Below are 13,157 nucleotides of genomic sequence, written 5' to 3'. Positions count from 1 at the left end.
ACCTTGTATCTCTGAAACGGTGACTGTACAGGAGAAAGGAATAAAATTCTTCACTTCTAACACAAATGTGTGATTTTGGAGCATTTCTATTGGTCCACTCATCATGAAATACTCTCACAATTAAAAAAAGGAAATGCAAAGGAAACAGGAGTAGAAAGAGGAGTCAAAGGTTCTGATATTACAGTGGCAATATGTACAGTTACAGACATAATCTACCCTCCCACTCCAGCCTGATGTACCAGGTCTAATGTTCAGCTTCCTTTTTCTGTGTCTCTGGCAGCTCCTTCACCTCCTCCTCTTCAGAAGGCTGCTTCTTGTCACCACTTATTTTTCCTGATTTAAGGTAAGTGTTAAACCCCTCCAGCAGATCAATTGAGTGATTGATGACTAAAGCCAGCCAGGCCAGGCCAAAAAATATCCACACTCCCATGATACAGCCATACCAGTCTGGGTATTCCTTATCAGGATTATAATCTGAAAGACAGAATATGATGAAATGGCTTAAATGTAGTGAAAATAAAACAGCTTGTTTCATGTTTCGTGCCACTGGCAAGAGTGGTGTGTTTGTTCTGGTAACATTTATGATATAAATGTCCCGACTAGAAAACCAGGAAAAAAAACAAGGCTAACCAAAAATGGCCCTGACTTTGTAAAGTCATTACCATGTGTTTCAGGCTACTGAGATTAAGGTTACATTTAGGGTTATTCTAGAAAATTCCTATTACATTTAATTAAATAATTATTATTACATACGATACAAAGACCAGCAAAGACAAAATGCAAACACAGGGCTTAAGTAACAAAGGGACAATGAGGGACAGGTGAAAACAATCAGGGGAGAAGTTACAAAACAAGGGGGCCGGACTAGAAAGACCAAAACAAAAACGCACATGGACAAGACTGGGAGGGGCCAATCGTGACTATATATATATATATATAGTCTATATATATATAGTCACGATTGGCATATATATATATATATACATATGTGTGTATGCGCCAATGAGCCAAAATGTTATGACCACTGCCAGATGAAGCAATCTAGTAACAATGGTGATTGCCGCTTGTCAAGATCTGGAATATATTAGATGGAAAGTGAATAGTTGATGTGTTGGATTTGGGAGAAATGAACAACTCTGAAGGCCTGAGTGACTTTACTAAGAGCCTAGTTGTCATGTCCAGACAACGGGGTCGGAGCATCTCCAAAACAGCTATCCCGTAGGGTTATCCCGTCTGATCTGACATGACGGAAGGGCTTCTGTGGCAAAGGCTACAGAAATGTTAAATCACAGTTACATGTGGAATGTGTCACAACACCCAGTGGATCACACCCAGCTATGTTTGGGACTGCATGGCCACAGACCAGCCACAGAGTGCCCATGCAAACATCTGTCCACTGTCAAAATCCCCTGGACCTTGGAGCAGTGGAAGGTCACTGGGTCTGATGAGTCCCATTTTCATTTATACCACATGGGCAGCTGAATGTGTGTGCCATTTATCTGGGGATGTGATGGCACCAAGACCAATGCAGTGTGAATGGAAACCCTGGGTCTACACAATTATATGGATGTCACTTTGACACATCCTTGCAGACCAGGAACACCCCTTCATGGCAATGGTATTTCCAAGTGGCCTTTTTCAGCAGGACAATGCACCCTGCCGTAGTGTTTGGAAAAGATTTGAGGGACATGACGAATAGTTCAAAATATTGCCCTGACCTTCCAGTTCCACTTATCACAATCTGATGGAACATGAAATCTGATCTGCAATGGTGCCACCTTGCAACTTACAGGCAATTCCTTGCCTCAGTGGGTCAGAGCTGTTTTCTGGCACATTGAGGACCAACAGAAAATTATGCAGGTGGTCATTATGTTTAGGCTCATCCGTATGGTATGTGTATATCAGACATCATTATTGCTTACAGTTACTGACATATATAGTACAAATGGGACATGTCCTCATGTCCTGATAAGGACTTAAAAACAAGTGTGCTGATCTTAGGACTTTACCTGCAACGTAGTCTCCAAAGCCTACAGTACTGAGTGTGATAAAGCAGTAGTAGATGGCCTGTGGGTAGGTCCAGCCTTCATACTTTTTAAACAGCAGCATGGGAACCACAAAATAGAGCACTGATGAGATGAGGAAAGACACAAAATGGATGGAGACCCTCACGCATTTCTGTAGGATGATTAGAGACACTGGTTATATATCTGAAGTCTCAACAGAACAGGTGACACTCATGTGGCATAACTGAAGAGAAGCTGTATAAATGAGTGCAGCTGTATAGCCTAGAGCTCACACAACTGTTCAAAAGTTATAATAACTTGTATGCTGTATGTATGATGTAGTATGTATTTTTAAAAAGTTTTTTCAATATTTCAATATTTTAGAATCACATACAGCTGTATTCAGTATGAGTACAGCTTATGAATTTGTAATTGAGTTTGAATACTGTAAAAGTAGTGTGTGTAGTTCAATACTTTTTCACCATTCACATTTATTTCACCTGGTAGTTGGTCTTTTTCGCAACAAAGTTGCAGAATTTTCTCTCGATGGCCAGCATGTACTTGCCCACTCTGTTTAGGACTACCAAGTTGAGGGGGATTCCAAAGACAGCAAAGACCACACAGAAAATCTGGCCAGGCATTGTACTGGGACTCATATTACCATAACCTGCAGATGACAGAACAGTTTCTAATTTTATATTATAGTATTATTATTATTATTACTATAGAAGAAAACAGAAAGAAAACAAGAACATTGTTTGTGGTCATATGATGCTTTTATGATTTTCTAAGTATTGCATCCTCTACAGTGCCATCCGCCCGATGACAGCTGGGATAGGCTCCAGTACCCCTGGCGACCCTGAGGGAGAAGCAGCTTAGAAAGTGTGTGTACAGAGAGCATAGTTGTGCACACTTTAATGGACAATTACTGTCTATTTAAAGAATTTAACACAATTGGAACTATGCAAAATTGATCCACATTTCATATGTCATTCATACATGTTTTTTTTCCAATATGTTAAACTAGAGATTACTGTAAATAAACAGAATTTGTGCAGTAAAATTTGCAGAGAAGTGCCACATTTATGTGGTTTATTCCCTGAAATAGTGGTTGGTATAGTGTAGTGGGTAATGACTCTGCTCTCCATGCTGAAGTCTGGAATTCAATTTCCCACTTGGTCAAACACCCGGCACTATACCCATATGAGTCCTTGGGCAAGACTCCTAACTCTACCTTTGCAAACCTGTGTAAAATTACCAAATTGAAAGTCACTCTGGATAAGCTTCTCTGCCAAATGCTGTAAATGAAAAGCAAGTTAACTTGCTGTCACTTAGAAAATCAATAAAACATGTAAACAAAATGTAATTAAAATCAAAATGCAAAGCATTTAAACCCTATATTCAATTGACAAAAGTACAAAGGCAACAAATCAAATTTTGAAACTGGGAAATTGTATTGCTTTTTTGAAAAATATATGCCCATTTTGAATTTGATGCCAACAACACGTTCCAAAAAAGTTGGGACAGGGCCAAGAATAACGTTTCTTGGCACAAAATAGCAAGGAACTTTTGCTTTTCATCATCTATGGTACATAATATCATCAAAATATTCAGACAATCTGGAGAAATTTCTGTATGCAAGGGCCAAGGCCAAAAACCTGTATTTGCTGGTCGTGTTCTCTGGGCCCTCAGGCAGCACTGCATTAAAAACAGATATGATTCTGTGGTGGAAATCGCTGCATGGGCTCGGAAAACCTCTGAAAACCACTGTCTGTGAAAACAGTTCAGCGCTGCATCCACAAATGCAAGTTAAAAATTTTAAATGCAAAGCAGAAATATATACATATATATACAGGATCCAGACATGCTGCCACCTTCTCTGGGCCAGAGCTCATTTGAGATGGACTGAGACAGAAGTGGAAAAGTGTCCTGTGGTCTGATGAATCAATTTGAAGTTCTTTTTGGAAATCATGGACACTGTGTCCTCTGGACTAAAGACCGCTCAGCTTGTTATCAGTGCACAGTTCTTAAGTCAGTGTTTGTGATGATATAGGGGGGGCATTAGTGCACATGGCTGCCATCCAGACGACATCTTTCACATGCTGCATGTATTACAACAGCATTGCTCCATATTTAAAGAGTCCGGGTGCTAAAGTGGCCGGTCTGCAGTCACCCACCAATAACATTGGGAGAGTTATGAAATGAACAATGCTAGAAAAAAAGTGTTGTTAAAAGAAGGTGACAGGGCTCCCGAGTGGCGCAACCGTCTAAGCGTTGGCCCTATTATCAGGAGATCGCGAGTGCTACAGCCATCCGTAGCCGGGAGTCCAAGAGAGCACAATTGGCCTCGCTCTCTCTGGGTGGGTAGGATGCACCCATTCTCCCCAATTGCTCAACGCAATGCTAGTCAGAGCAGGCGTCTGTTAGCTGACGTAACAGATCTGGTGGTTGGCGCTTTCCTCCGAGCGCGTTCAGCTGTCCAGTGATGTTGCATGAGTGGCAGTTTGAAAAGAAGCAGTGGTTGGTTTCACAGGTCTCAGAGGAAGTCTGTGCTAGCCTTCACCCTCCTAGTGTTGGTAGTATCGTGTGATTGGGGGAGTCCTAACTAGCAGGTGGAATTGGAAACGACTAAATTGGGGAGAAAATCAGGTAAAAATAAAAATAAAAATTAGAAGAGGCAAACATGCCTCAGTGTCAACTTTTTTGGAACATGTTGTTTGGAATCAAATGGAAAAAATATAATAATTTTCCTTTAAAAATATGGTTTACATGATCTGCACATAATTGCATTCTATTTCTGCAAGTGTCCCAAATTTTTTGGAAATGGAGTTGTAGATCATGAGGTAGGGCCTGGAAGTAGAGTTATGCACTGGGCTAACAGGTCCAAGGATTATGTCCACAAAACTAAACATAACTGTGAGTGGAAAGCAGTTGCATCATCAGACAAATCACAAATATACTCAGTCTTATGAAACCATCTCACCTATTGTTGTGACAACAGTGGCAGCAAACACAGCAGAGCTGGTGAACTTCCAGAAGCCTCCGGATGTATGGTTCACTTTCATACTGAATCCATTCTTTGTCGCAGACTGGATCATCTGGAACAGCACATGGGTTACATCATCTGGAACAGCTCCAATGCATTACATAAAATTACTATAAATCATCTTTCAAGCTACACATGAATATGACAAAAACACCAACTGAGAGACAGGCATACTAAATGCTTCACGATATATCTGTACCCGGTTAGTTTTCAAGTTATCCAGCTTCTTGTTGTCACCACACAAGCCCTTCACCTAAATCACTCAGTTCTATAACAATAAAATATTTAGTAACACTTTATTTGGATGGTCCACTATAGATGCAGGGTGTCTTGAATGTCTTGAATTTCTTAATGACATTCAACTACATTTTCATCAAATATGACAAAATTTCAATTTCAGAGTGAAGTAGTGATCACTCACTCAGAGTGATCTGTCCCTAACCCTAAACCTAACCTTAACCTTAATCTCAGGGCGAAACCCACACTTACTCCTAATCCTAACCCTAACCATAATGTTGTTGATAATCAACTGAAGATCACCAGAAAGTTTGTTAATGATTAAGTATCTCTAGATCATCTATAGGGGACTATCCAAATAAAGTGTGACCAAATATTTAACTTTCAGTTTTATAAAATCGTACTTCAAGAACAAGGGAGGCCAATCTACTGTGCTATTTGCATTGCAAAGTACATTTGACTAGCGCTGTTGTTTTTTCACATAGCCATAATAGCATTTGGGCTTGAACTTCAGACTGGGAAGTCATTGACAGCCACAGAACTGACCACATTCTTCACTTGGTTTCACTCAGTTGCATTTTTCAACCTCACACCTCAGTCATATCAGTCACAGAGGACCTCAAAGGGTGGATGTGGTGCCAGAGCTATTTCAAAATGCAGGTGTGCAAACATATTACATACAGCGCCTTCAAAGATCGAGCATATCTCACTGCTATTGCACACACTTTCAGCCCGAGTTTGCCAGAACAAACTGTAAATCCAAAGGATGCCTACTAATCTCACACATTTGAAGAAACAGGTCAGGTACTAAAGCTTGGAGAAGTGATCACTGCTGTTCTTAGACACCCATAGAAGCAGTGTGTGCTCTTAAGAGCCTGAATGATTTCCTTGTCACCATCAAGACGGCCTTCGGAAGGTCATCTTTGCTGCTTTATAAGCACTGTGTGTATTCTCCTCTCTTATTTTCTCACCTCTGCCAGGTCCTCCAGGCCCTCCTGGTTCAGACATGGGTACACCTGGAAAAGGGTGCTCCTCTTCTCCTTCAGAACAGCAATCTGGTTCTCTACCTGGTCCCCTTCCAGCTTCCAGAAGACCACCCCTCCAATGAGGACGTATGATAAATACACCGCTCCGAGCAGCAGGAGAGATAGGAGCCTGGTTATATTTAGCCTTGAAAAGAACTTTCCAAAATGTATGGAGACCATTTTGGCCTCAGAGTCTTGCTTCCCGGGATTACCAATTTGTGGCTATTGCAGAGTACAAAAGTGTTGGGTGTGGATTTACCCATGTTTGTGTGACAGGCAAATCAAGCTGCGCACGCAATGGTCACTATTCAGGTCCTACAAGGCCTGCTATGCAAATGGAGGGTGACTGTGATTTACAGAGCCGGATATAAAGAGAGAAAGTGCTCTGAGGTTTAACCACTTTTTATTTAGTTATCAAACCATTTAACAGCAATTTACAAATGACTTAAACCACAGAGAGCACCTGTGCAGATAAGCTCATTACAGTATTTAATATTGATGAGCATTTGCACAGCAATGATTTATATTTCCCAAACCAGTTTGATAAAGCGCAATAAATGTTACATTAAATGTATATTAATATTATTCAGGAACCTTAATAATAGCCATTAACTATAGGCTAAGTGGCTGCATATTTCCCAGCAGCACCTCCTTCCTTGACTCTGAGTTTCCATGACAGTCTCCCGCACATCACAAGACCAGCTAATCATTCTGATGTGTTTGTTTTATCCCTCATTGCTCAATTTATGGCTGTTATCAAAGCTCTATAAATAAATGCACATACATGCTCACTGACCACTATATTAGGTACACCTACCTTGGATCAACACATTTTATAAGCTCCACTTACCATATAGGTGCACTTTGTACACCTGTTTCTCTGCACAAAGCTGATCATCTATGGTCAGGACCCTATAGGACCACCACTGAGCAGTTTTTAAACACTGTGCTTACTTATTCTCTTTTCAACAAACCTGGCTTTTGAGTCCACCTTGTAGATGGAGTTAGAGACAGTAGTTCATCTCTTGCTGTTCTGAAAATGATCCACCACCCAAATAACACCTGCCCAGCAGGGTAAAGGGGGATACATAATTGTACAGATAAAGAGATGGACTGTCATTTGTAATCATAGAACTGCAAATTGCACCCGTTTGGTACATCCACCTGATAAAATAGACAGAGAGTAAAGATACAGGGCCAGTAATTGTATAACCCCTCATTGAGAATCTCAACTTGTTTTCAAGCCTTGAAAATTCAATAAGTAGACTAAACTAACAGCCTCATTAAAGGTGAAAGTGCTTAAACATTGTTTATGAAAAGCATCCGGTTAAAAAGTGGTAATGTCTGACCATCCAATTAGATTAAAAAAAATAGGCCTCAACATCTTATTAAGACCTTTCAAAAAACAGTACAATGTATTTGACTGGTTGCATAATGTTCCAGGTTGTAACGTGAGCCATGTAACAAACAACAAGACAATGCAAATGACTTGGCTCATAAGGAATACACAGGGCATGCATGCAAATGGTTGATGCACTAGCATGGCAAACATGCTGTGCACGTGTTTCAGGAATCTAAACTATTATTGCTAAACCATAACCTCTCACCCACAGACTGGCTCACAGGGACTTAGTTTGGCATCTATTTTTAAAGTGATATTGGTTATCTACAGCACAATCACAAATAAAAACACACATGAATTTGTGTGGTAGTTTATGACCTGCTGGCCCCAAATGTTTGGGCCAGGCAGACTGGTACAGGACCCTGCGATTTAATTTACTATTTAATTTCCAGTCAAAATGGCGATTAAGTTATTCATTTATAAGGGGATATTTTTTAAGAGATTAGAAATACGATAATCCACCTGCATAAGAAGGAGAAAAGTAAAAATAATGAAAGATATAAAGAAAAAGCAACTCCTGATAACTGTGCAAGACTGGTGGAACACCAAAACTGGCCCCATCAGACAAACAACACTTAAATCTTTCCTATTTGACTGAGAGGAGAACATCAAGCTGCTTCAGATCTGAGAACATCCATAGGTGTTTCTGTCCATCCTTCCACTGTGAGAAGACGGCTCAGCGCTATGGGTCTGAAAGGATGTGTAGCTGTTCATGGAGAAATAACTTTAAAAAATGGAAATAGTACAAAAAGAACAGCTTTTGAAGGTGCTAGTGTCTTCAGAACAATAGACTGACCACCCCAGAGTCACCTCAACATCTCTGAACTGGAATACTTGGACTGTGAGAAGCAGAAAATTCACGTCTAAAACGTCTAAAAAACGTTTTTCTTGAAAAAACGGAAAGCAAGTCTGCTGAAAAGAATGGAGGCTGTAGTGGTAAAGCTGTAAATGGTGGACACGCTTAAAAACTAAAAAAAGAATATTATATTTAATTGAGGCTTCTGTGTCGTTTTCTCTTAAATGCTTCCAGATTTTTTCTATTAATCAAAAATGATAAATCTATTTACATACTTAATGGCTGTTTTAACTGCAGATTGAAAAAATGAAGAGGGGTCTCTAACTTTTGCACTGTACTGTACATATCACTTTCAGTCTCTCAGTAAATCAGGATAGATGAGATAAACAGCAACACAGCATGGCATGAAATTAATACAGCAAATACAGCATAAGCAACAAAAACCTACATCTATCTTCTTGTGTTGGTGCATTCATATAACATACAACAACAACGCCAGACTTTCTAGAGAACAATTAACATTAGTCACAATGTCCATCCGTGGTAAAAACAAGGAAACAATCAATCAAACAAACTGCTCTACAAAGTATAAGCAAATATTCACAATTTGAAACATCTTAAAGGTTGATGTATGACATCTAGAATTTACTGTACACTGTGCATAATGTTCCATTCTCATGTGTTGACATTTAGGAAAACAGTACAGGTGAAATGCATGATCGTACAGCTTTACAGCAGTGAGTATCTAATTTCCTGACAGCACTGATTTTACAGAAGTCCTCTCCTTTACGTTCTCTGCTGGATGGCTCTCTGACTCAGGCCCTCCTCCTGCTTCCTGGCTGAGGGCCTTGCTTCGTCTCCGCCGGCGGCCAGCTTTTTAAGATCAAGGAAATGCTCAATGATCTTGGCACCCATGTTGAGGAGAAGAGCAATCCAAGCCAGAGCGAAGATGATCCACACGGCGGTCAGACTGCGGTACACTGAGACATTTTGCCTGTCCTGGCCATTGCCTGTCACAGAACAATACTACAAATCAAACCCATTTAAAGTGTACACAGGTAAACATCTACATGTAGACATTCCCAAGTATTTTAATATTTGGTCAATTCAGTTTGTAAGGATATTTAAATATATCTGATTTAATCTATTTATTTCTATTCAAAGTCCACAGAATAAAGTAGCAGATTTGCCCATCAGAGTTTATGACTTATGTTCCATATTACCAAAATACATGGACTCACTTTATGCACTACTGTATGTATTCAGGTTAACACTTTAGAGTTACACTGATAAAAAGTTGAAGTTGTTGTCATATCAAAATTTGCTATTTAAATTTTTTTCAAATATTCTTATTCTTTTTTTTTATTTGATGACACCAGATTGACCAGTAGAAATGGCCCAAAATTACTCATAATAATATTGTTACATTTACATATATTTAAAAAAACTGTTCCACATGCTGTAAATTTATCATTTTGGAGATATGAGGTTTTATACAAAAGCAACAGTGTTTATTTTAATAAAATCATTAGCTAGAAAATATAATATAATATAATATAATATAATATAATATAATATAATATAATAAAGTAATATAATTTAAATAATAACATTACTATCAGGACAAAAACTATCTATTTTTTTTTTATTTCTATAATTTGAAAACACCTTCTGCCCTTTACACTGTGTGAAAACAGAAATGGTCCAAAATTACTCAAAAAAATCATTTTAACATTAACTTCCATTTTAAATTGAAATGTTTTTTTTCTCCTGAAAAGTTATTATTTTGGAGAAAGTCACATTTTGCTCTGACAGGACAATAAGCTACATTTAATTAGATACATTTACTGATTTGAAGCAGAGAAAAATGAGTCTGCTTTACTGGGGATGTCAAAAAGTAAACAGCACTCACCAACCACAAAGTCTCCAAAGCCGATGGTGCTGAGTGTAATGAAGGCGTAGTAGAAACCCTCTCCATATGACCAGCCCTCCATATAGCTGAAGATGAGTGGGGGGAAGACCAGGAAGAGGGCACTGCCCATCAGCAGGAACAGGACCACGGCCAACGCCTCCACACACTGCTGCACTCAAAACACACAATCAGAATCGTCTCAGGCTTTTACTTATATTTCTTTAGCTTTTAAATTGTGAGGACTTCAAGAGATTCAGCATAAAACAGTTACATCCTGAAAAAACAACTGGCTCCACTTACGAGCTACGCCAGTCTGTTATATATTCATTATCATGTTTTCCATGTATAGAGATCATATTGAGTGTCGTTCCTGGAGCGATGTGATGGCACTGATTTTGGATACTGTTTCAGAGAAAGCTTTACTGTATTACCTTATGAGGCACCACTGAGACCATGTCGTGTTCCAGGCGTCCCAAATGAAGGGCCAGACACTTGCTGAGCTGGTTGAGAAAGGCCAGGTTGAGGGGTATCCCACACAGGGCGTAAAACACACAGAACACCTGTCCCGGGAATGTGGTGGGAGAGAGGTTTCCATAGCCTTTTGGAAATAATATTTACATTAATGGCCACCATCAAACACACTCTCTCTGATCTATAGGTGAACACATACTACTAAGCAGCAGGGTGGAAAGTACTGCTTGTGCTCAAAGTGGACTTCATTACTGTACTTAAGTATTATTTTGGAGGATGTGTAATTTACTTGAGGATTATCGAAATTGAATGCTTGTACTTTTACTCATTTATGTTTCCAAGAAAAAAAAACATGCTCTTTAGTCTCTGAGACCATCTCTGTTAAGAATCAGTCAGATCTCTGTGCGTTTTGATTGCATTTATTGCCATCTATTGGTCTCTGCCTCATACACCACCACACAAACACAGAATAATGAATGTATCTGTCAAAATGTGTACTTTGATATACTTGAGTATGTTTAAATTTAATTTTCACTCCTGTTAAAAATGTATTTTCCTGATTTGCTAAGTGAAAAATAATGCATCACCTACAGAAAATATAATAATTTATGCTAATTTTAGTGTGCAATGTCTATTTTTTGCTGAAGTTAACATATTGGAAATAAAGGAAAATTTCCAATTTGTTAGGTTCAGCAAATAAACAATAAATGTGCATTAAAATGTGCAGTAGTGTGTTCTCTGCAGAGGACATGTTAACTTTTTTTTTTTTTTTTACTTAAAATACATTTGTAAACACATTTTGTATTTTCACTCTTGTACTTTGACTTTTAATTAGACAGATTTTGACAAAGTACTTGTACTTGCAATTTCACTGTACTTTTTCTAATTTTACTCTTTTCCATTTTGAAGACCACACAATCCATTGATGTAAAATGGATATATGCAGTCAGAGCAAAACCTCGTATCTCCATTTTTGTCGTTTTTCAGCTTTCTTACATAATCCGAAAATGTCTGGTGCCCTTTACATTGTGTGTAAATTTCATGATGAATGGACCAAAGGAAAAGGCCTAGAATTACTTGGATAAATGTCTGGCTCCATTGACTTACGTTAAAAGTAAAGTATGTTTTTTGCTTCTCCTGTAAAGTTACCATTTCGGATGTATGAGGTTTTGTTCCGACAACAGTGATAAATGTATGTCCGCAAAACTCTTTCATGTTACATGTTAATGTAAGGAGATGCTATTTCTGTTGATCAATCATGAACACTTGTTTAAAAATGCAAAAAAACGCTGGAGATCTATAAAGAAAACTACAAGGATTTTTGTTAGAGAACAACTGAACACATATGAACATGGAACTTACCTATAGTAGTGACCACTGTCCCTGCAAAGAAGAAAGAACTGCCGAAGTCCCAGTTGCTGGGGTTAGTGGAATTTCCTGAAGGGTTCACCCCATTTCCCCATGCATCTAGAATCACCTGCAGCAAAACAGAGACAATCCAATAAGAGTTTCTATTACTGGGGAACGTAAGTCAGCAATATGTCAGATATAACATAGGTAGCTGTGAACAGCAGTAACCTTTACAAACTTCTCCAAGGCTGATATGTCCAGGCAGGTGTAGTTGGTCAGAAAGTAGAGCTTCTCCAGCTGGAAATTGTTACGGTTGCTGCTCTCAGCCTCTCTTTCCAGCAGCTGGAACACGGTGGCCCCCAGCAGTAGGTAGATGAACTGGCACAGTGCGAGCAAAGTGGTGCAGCTAAACTTCTCACCCGTTATCCGGAGCTGAGCCATGGGTGCCCACAGGCATGCAAGAGAGCGCCAAGAGAGCACGCTGTGGGCCGGACCGCTCCGGAGGGTGATCCTCCTGGACAGTGCTGATTTCAGTGTGGATTTCAGTGTGCTAGAGCTTCTTAGATCCTAAAACGTCTTAGGACCAGAGAATATTATGCACTAGTAGTTTAAAATGCATGTTCATCTTTGCTGTTAAGCTAAATAAAAATGTAATACGTTTGCCTCACTAAAAGAAACAGAGCTTTCAGACCAACCTTATCTATCTATTAAATAACTAGCTGTATTTCTTAAATGAAGCACCCTACCTGTTAAATACCTTAATATGCCCCAATATAGATTTATGGATTTGAGAAGTCAGTAGTCTGTGGCCAGTAGTCAATGGAAAAGATCCAGAAGGAGATGGGAGTGGGACTAGGGTGTGAGGAGTTTTTCTTCATTCTGATTGGTCAGAGCGAGTCTAAACGGATGTTT

The 13,157-nt window shown here is 39.2% G+C and overlaps 2 protein-coding genes across 2 annotated transcripts; both read right to left on the bottom strand.

The window, feature by feature from the left end:
* Positions 1–244: 244 nt before the first annotated feature.
* On the bottom strand, positions 245–6,494 carry LOC108423400 (potassium channel subfamily K member 17-like). Its single transcript, XM_017690699.1, has 5 exons — positions 6,261–6,494; positions 4,990–5,104; positions 2,507–2,673; positions 2,010–2,178; positions 245–474 (listed from the first exon to the last, which is right to left on the bottom strand). The coding sequence occupies exons 1-5, from the start codon at positions 6,492–6,494 to the stop codon at positions 245–247; spliced, it is 915 nt and encodes a 304-aa protein (XP_017546188.1).
* A 1,903-nt stretch (positions 6,495–8,397) lies between these two features.
* Positions 8,398–12,914, bottom strand: LOC108423401 (potassium channel subfamily K member 16-like). The gene is made up of 5 exons (XM_037542244.1): positions 12,474–12,914; positions 12,258–12,372; positions 10,856–11,022; positions 10,425–10,593; positions 8,398–9,522 (listed from the first exon to the last, which is right to left on the bottom strand). Exons 1-5 carry the CDS (start codon positions 12,684–12,686, stop codon positions 9,299–9,301), a joined length of 888 nt encoding a protein of 295 aa, XP_037398141.1. The 5' UTR covers positions 12,687–12,914; the 3' UTR covers positions 8,398–9,298.
* Between the last annotated feature and the right edge of the window lie 243 nt (positions 12,915–13,157).

This window comes from Pygocentrus nattereri, chromosome 10 (genome assembly GCF_015220715.1).
Source record: "Pygocentrus nattereri isolate fPygNat1 chromosome 10, fPygNat1.pri, whole genome shotgun sequence".
NCBI lineage: Eukaryota > Metazoa > Chordata > Actinopteri > Characiformes > Serrasalmidae > Pygocentrus > Pygocentrus nattereri.
The sequence above is the reverse complement of the archived record's forward strand: the minus strand, read 5'-3'. Positions and strand labels throughout refer to the sequence as shown.

Bases quoted from the DNA above. Each gene is read 5' to 3' on its own strand.
- LOC108423401 (XM_037542244.1), bottom strand. From the start codon at position 12,686: ATGGCTCAGCTCCGGATAACGGGTGAGAAGTTTAGCTGCACCACTTTG. The intron at 11,023-12,257 runs GTAAGTTCCATG...TATTTCCAAAAG, and splicing joins GACAGTGGTCACTACTATAG to GCTATGGAAACCTCTCTCCC. The intron at 9,523-10,424 runs GTGAGTGCTGTT...GTTCTGTGACAG, and splicing joins CTTTGGAGACTTTGTGGTTG to GCAATGGCCAGGACAGGCAA.
- LOC108423400 (XM_017690699.1), bottom strand. From the start codon at position 6,494: ATGGTCTCCATACATTTTGGAAAGTTCTTTTCAAGGCTAAATATAACC. The intron at 5,105-6,260 runs GTGAGAAAATAA...GTGCTGTTCCAG, and splicing joins GCCTGGAGGACCTGGCAGAG to ATGATCCAGTCTGCGACAAA. The intron at 2,674-4,989 runs GTGAGATGGTTT...TGTCATCTGCAG, and splicing joins CACTGTTGTCACAACAATAG to GTTATGGTAATATGAGTCCC.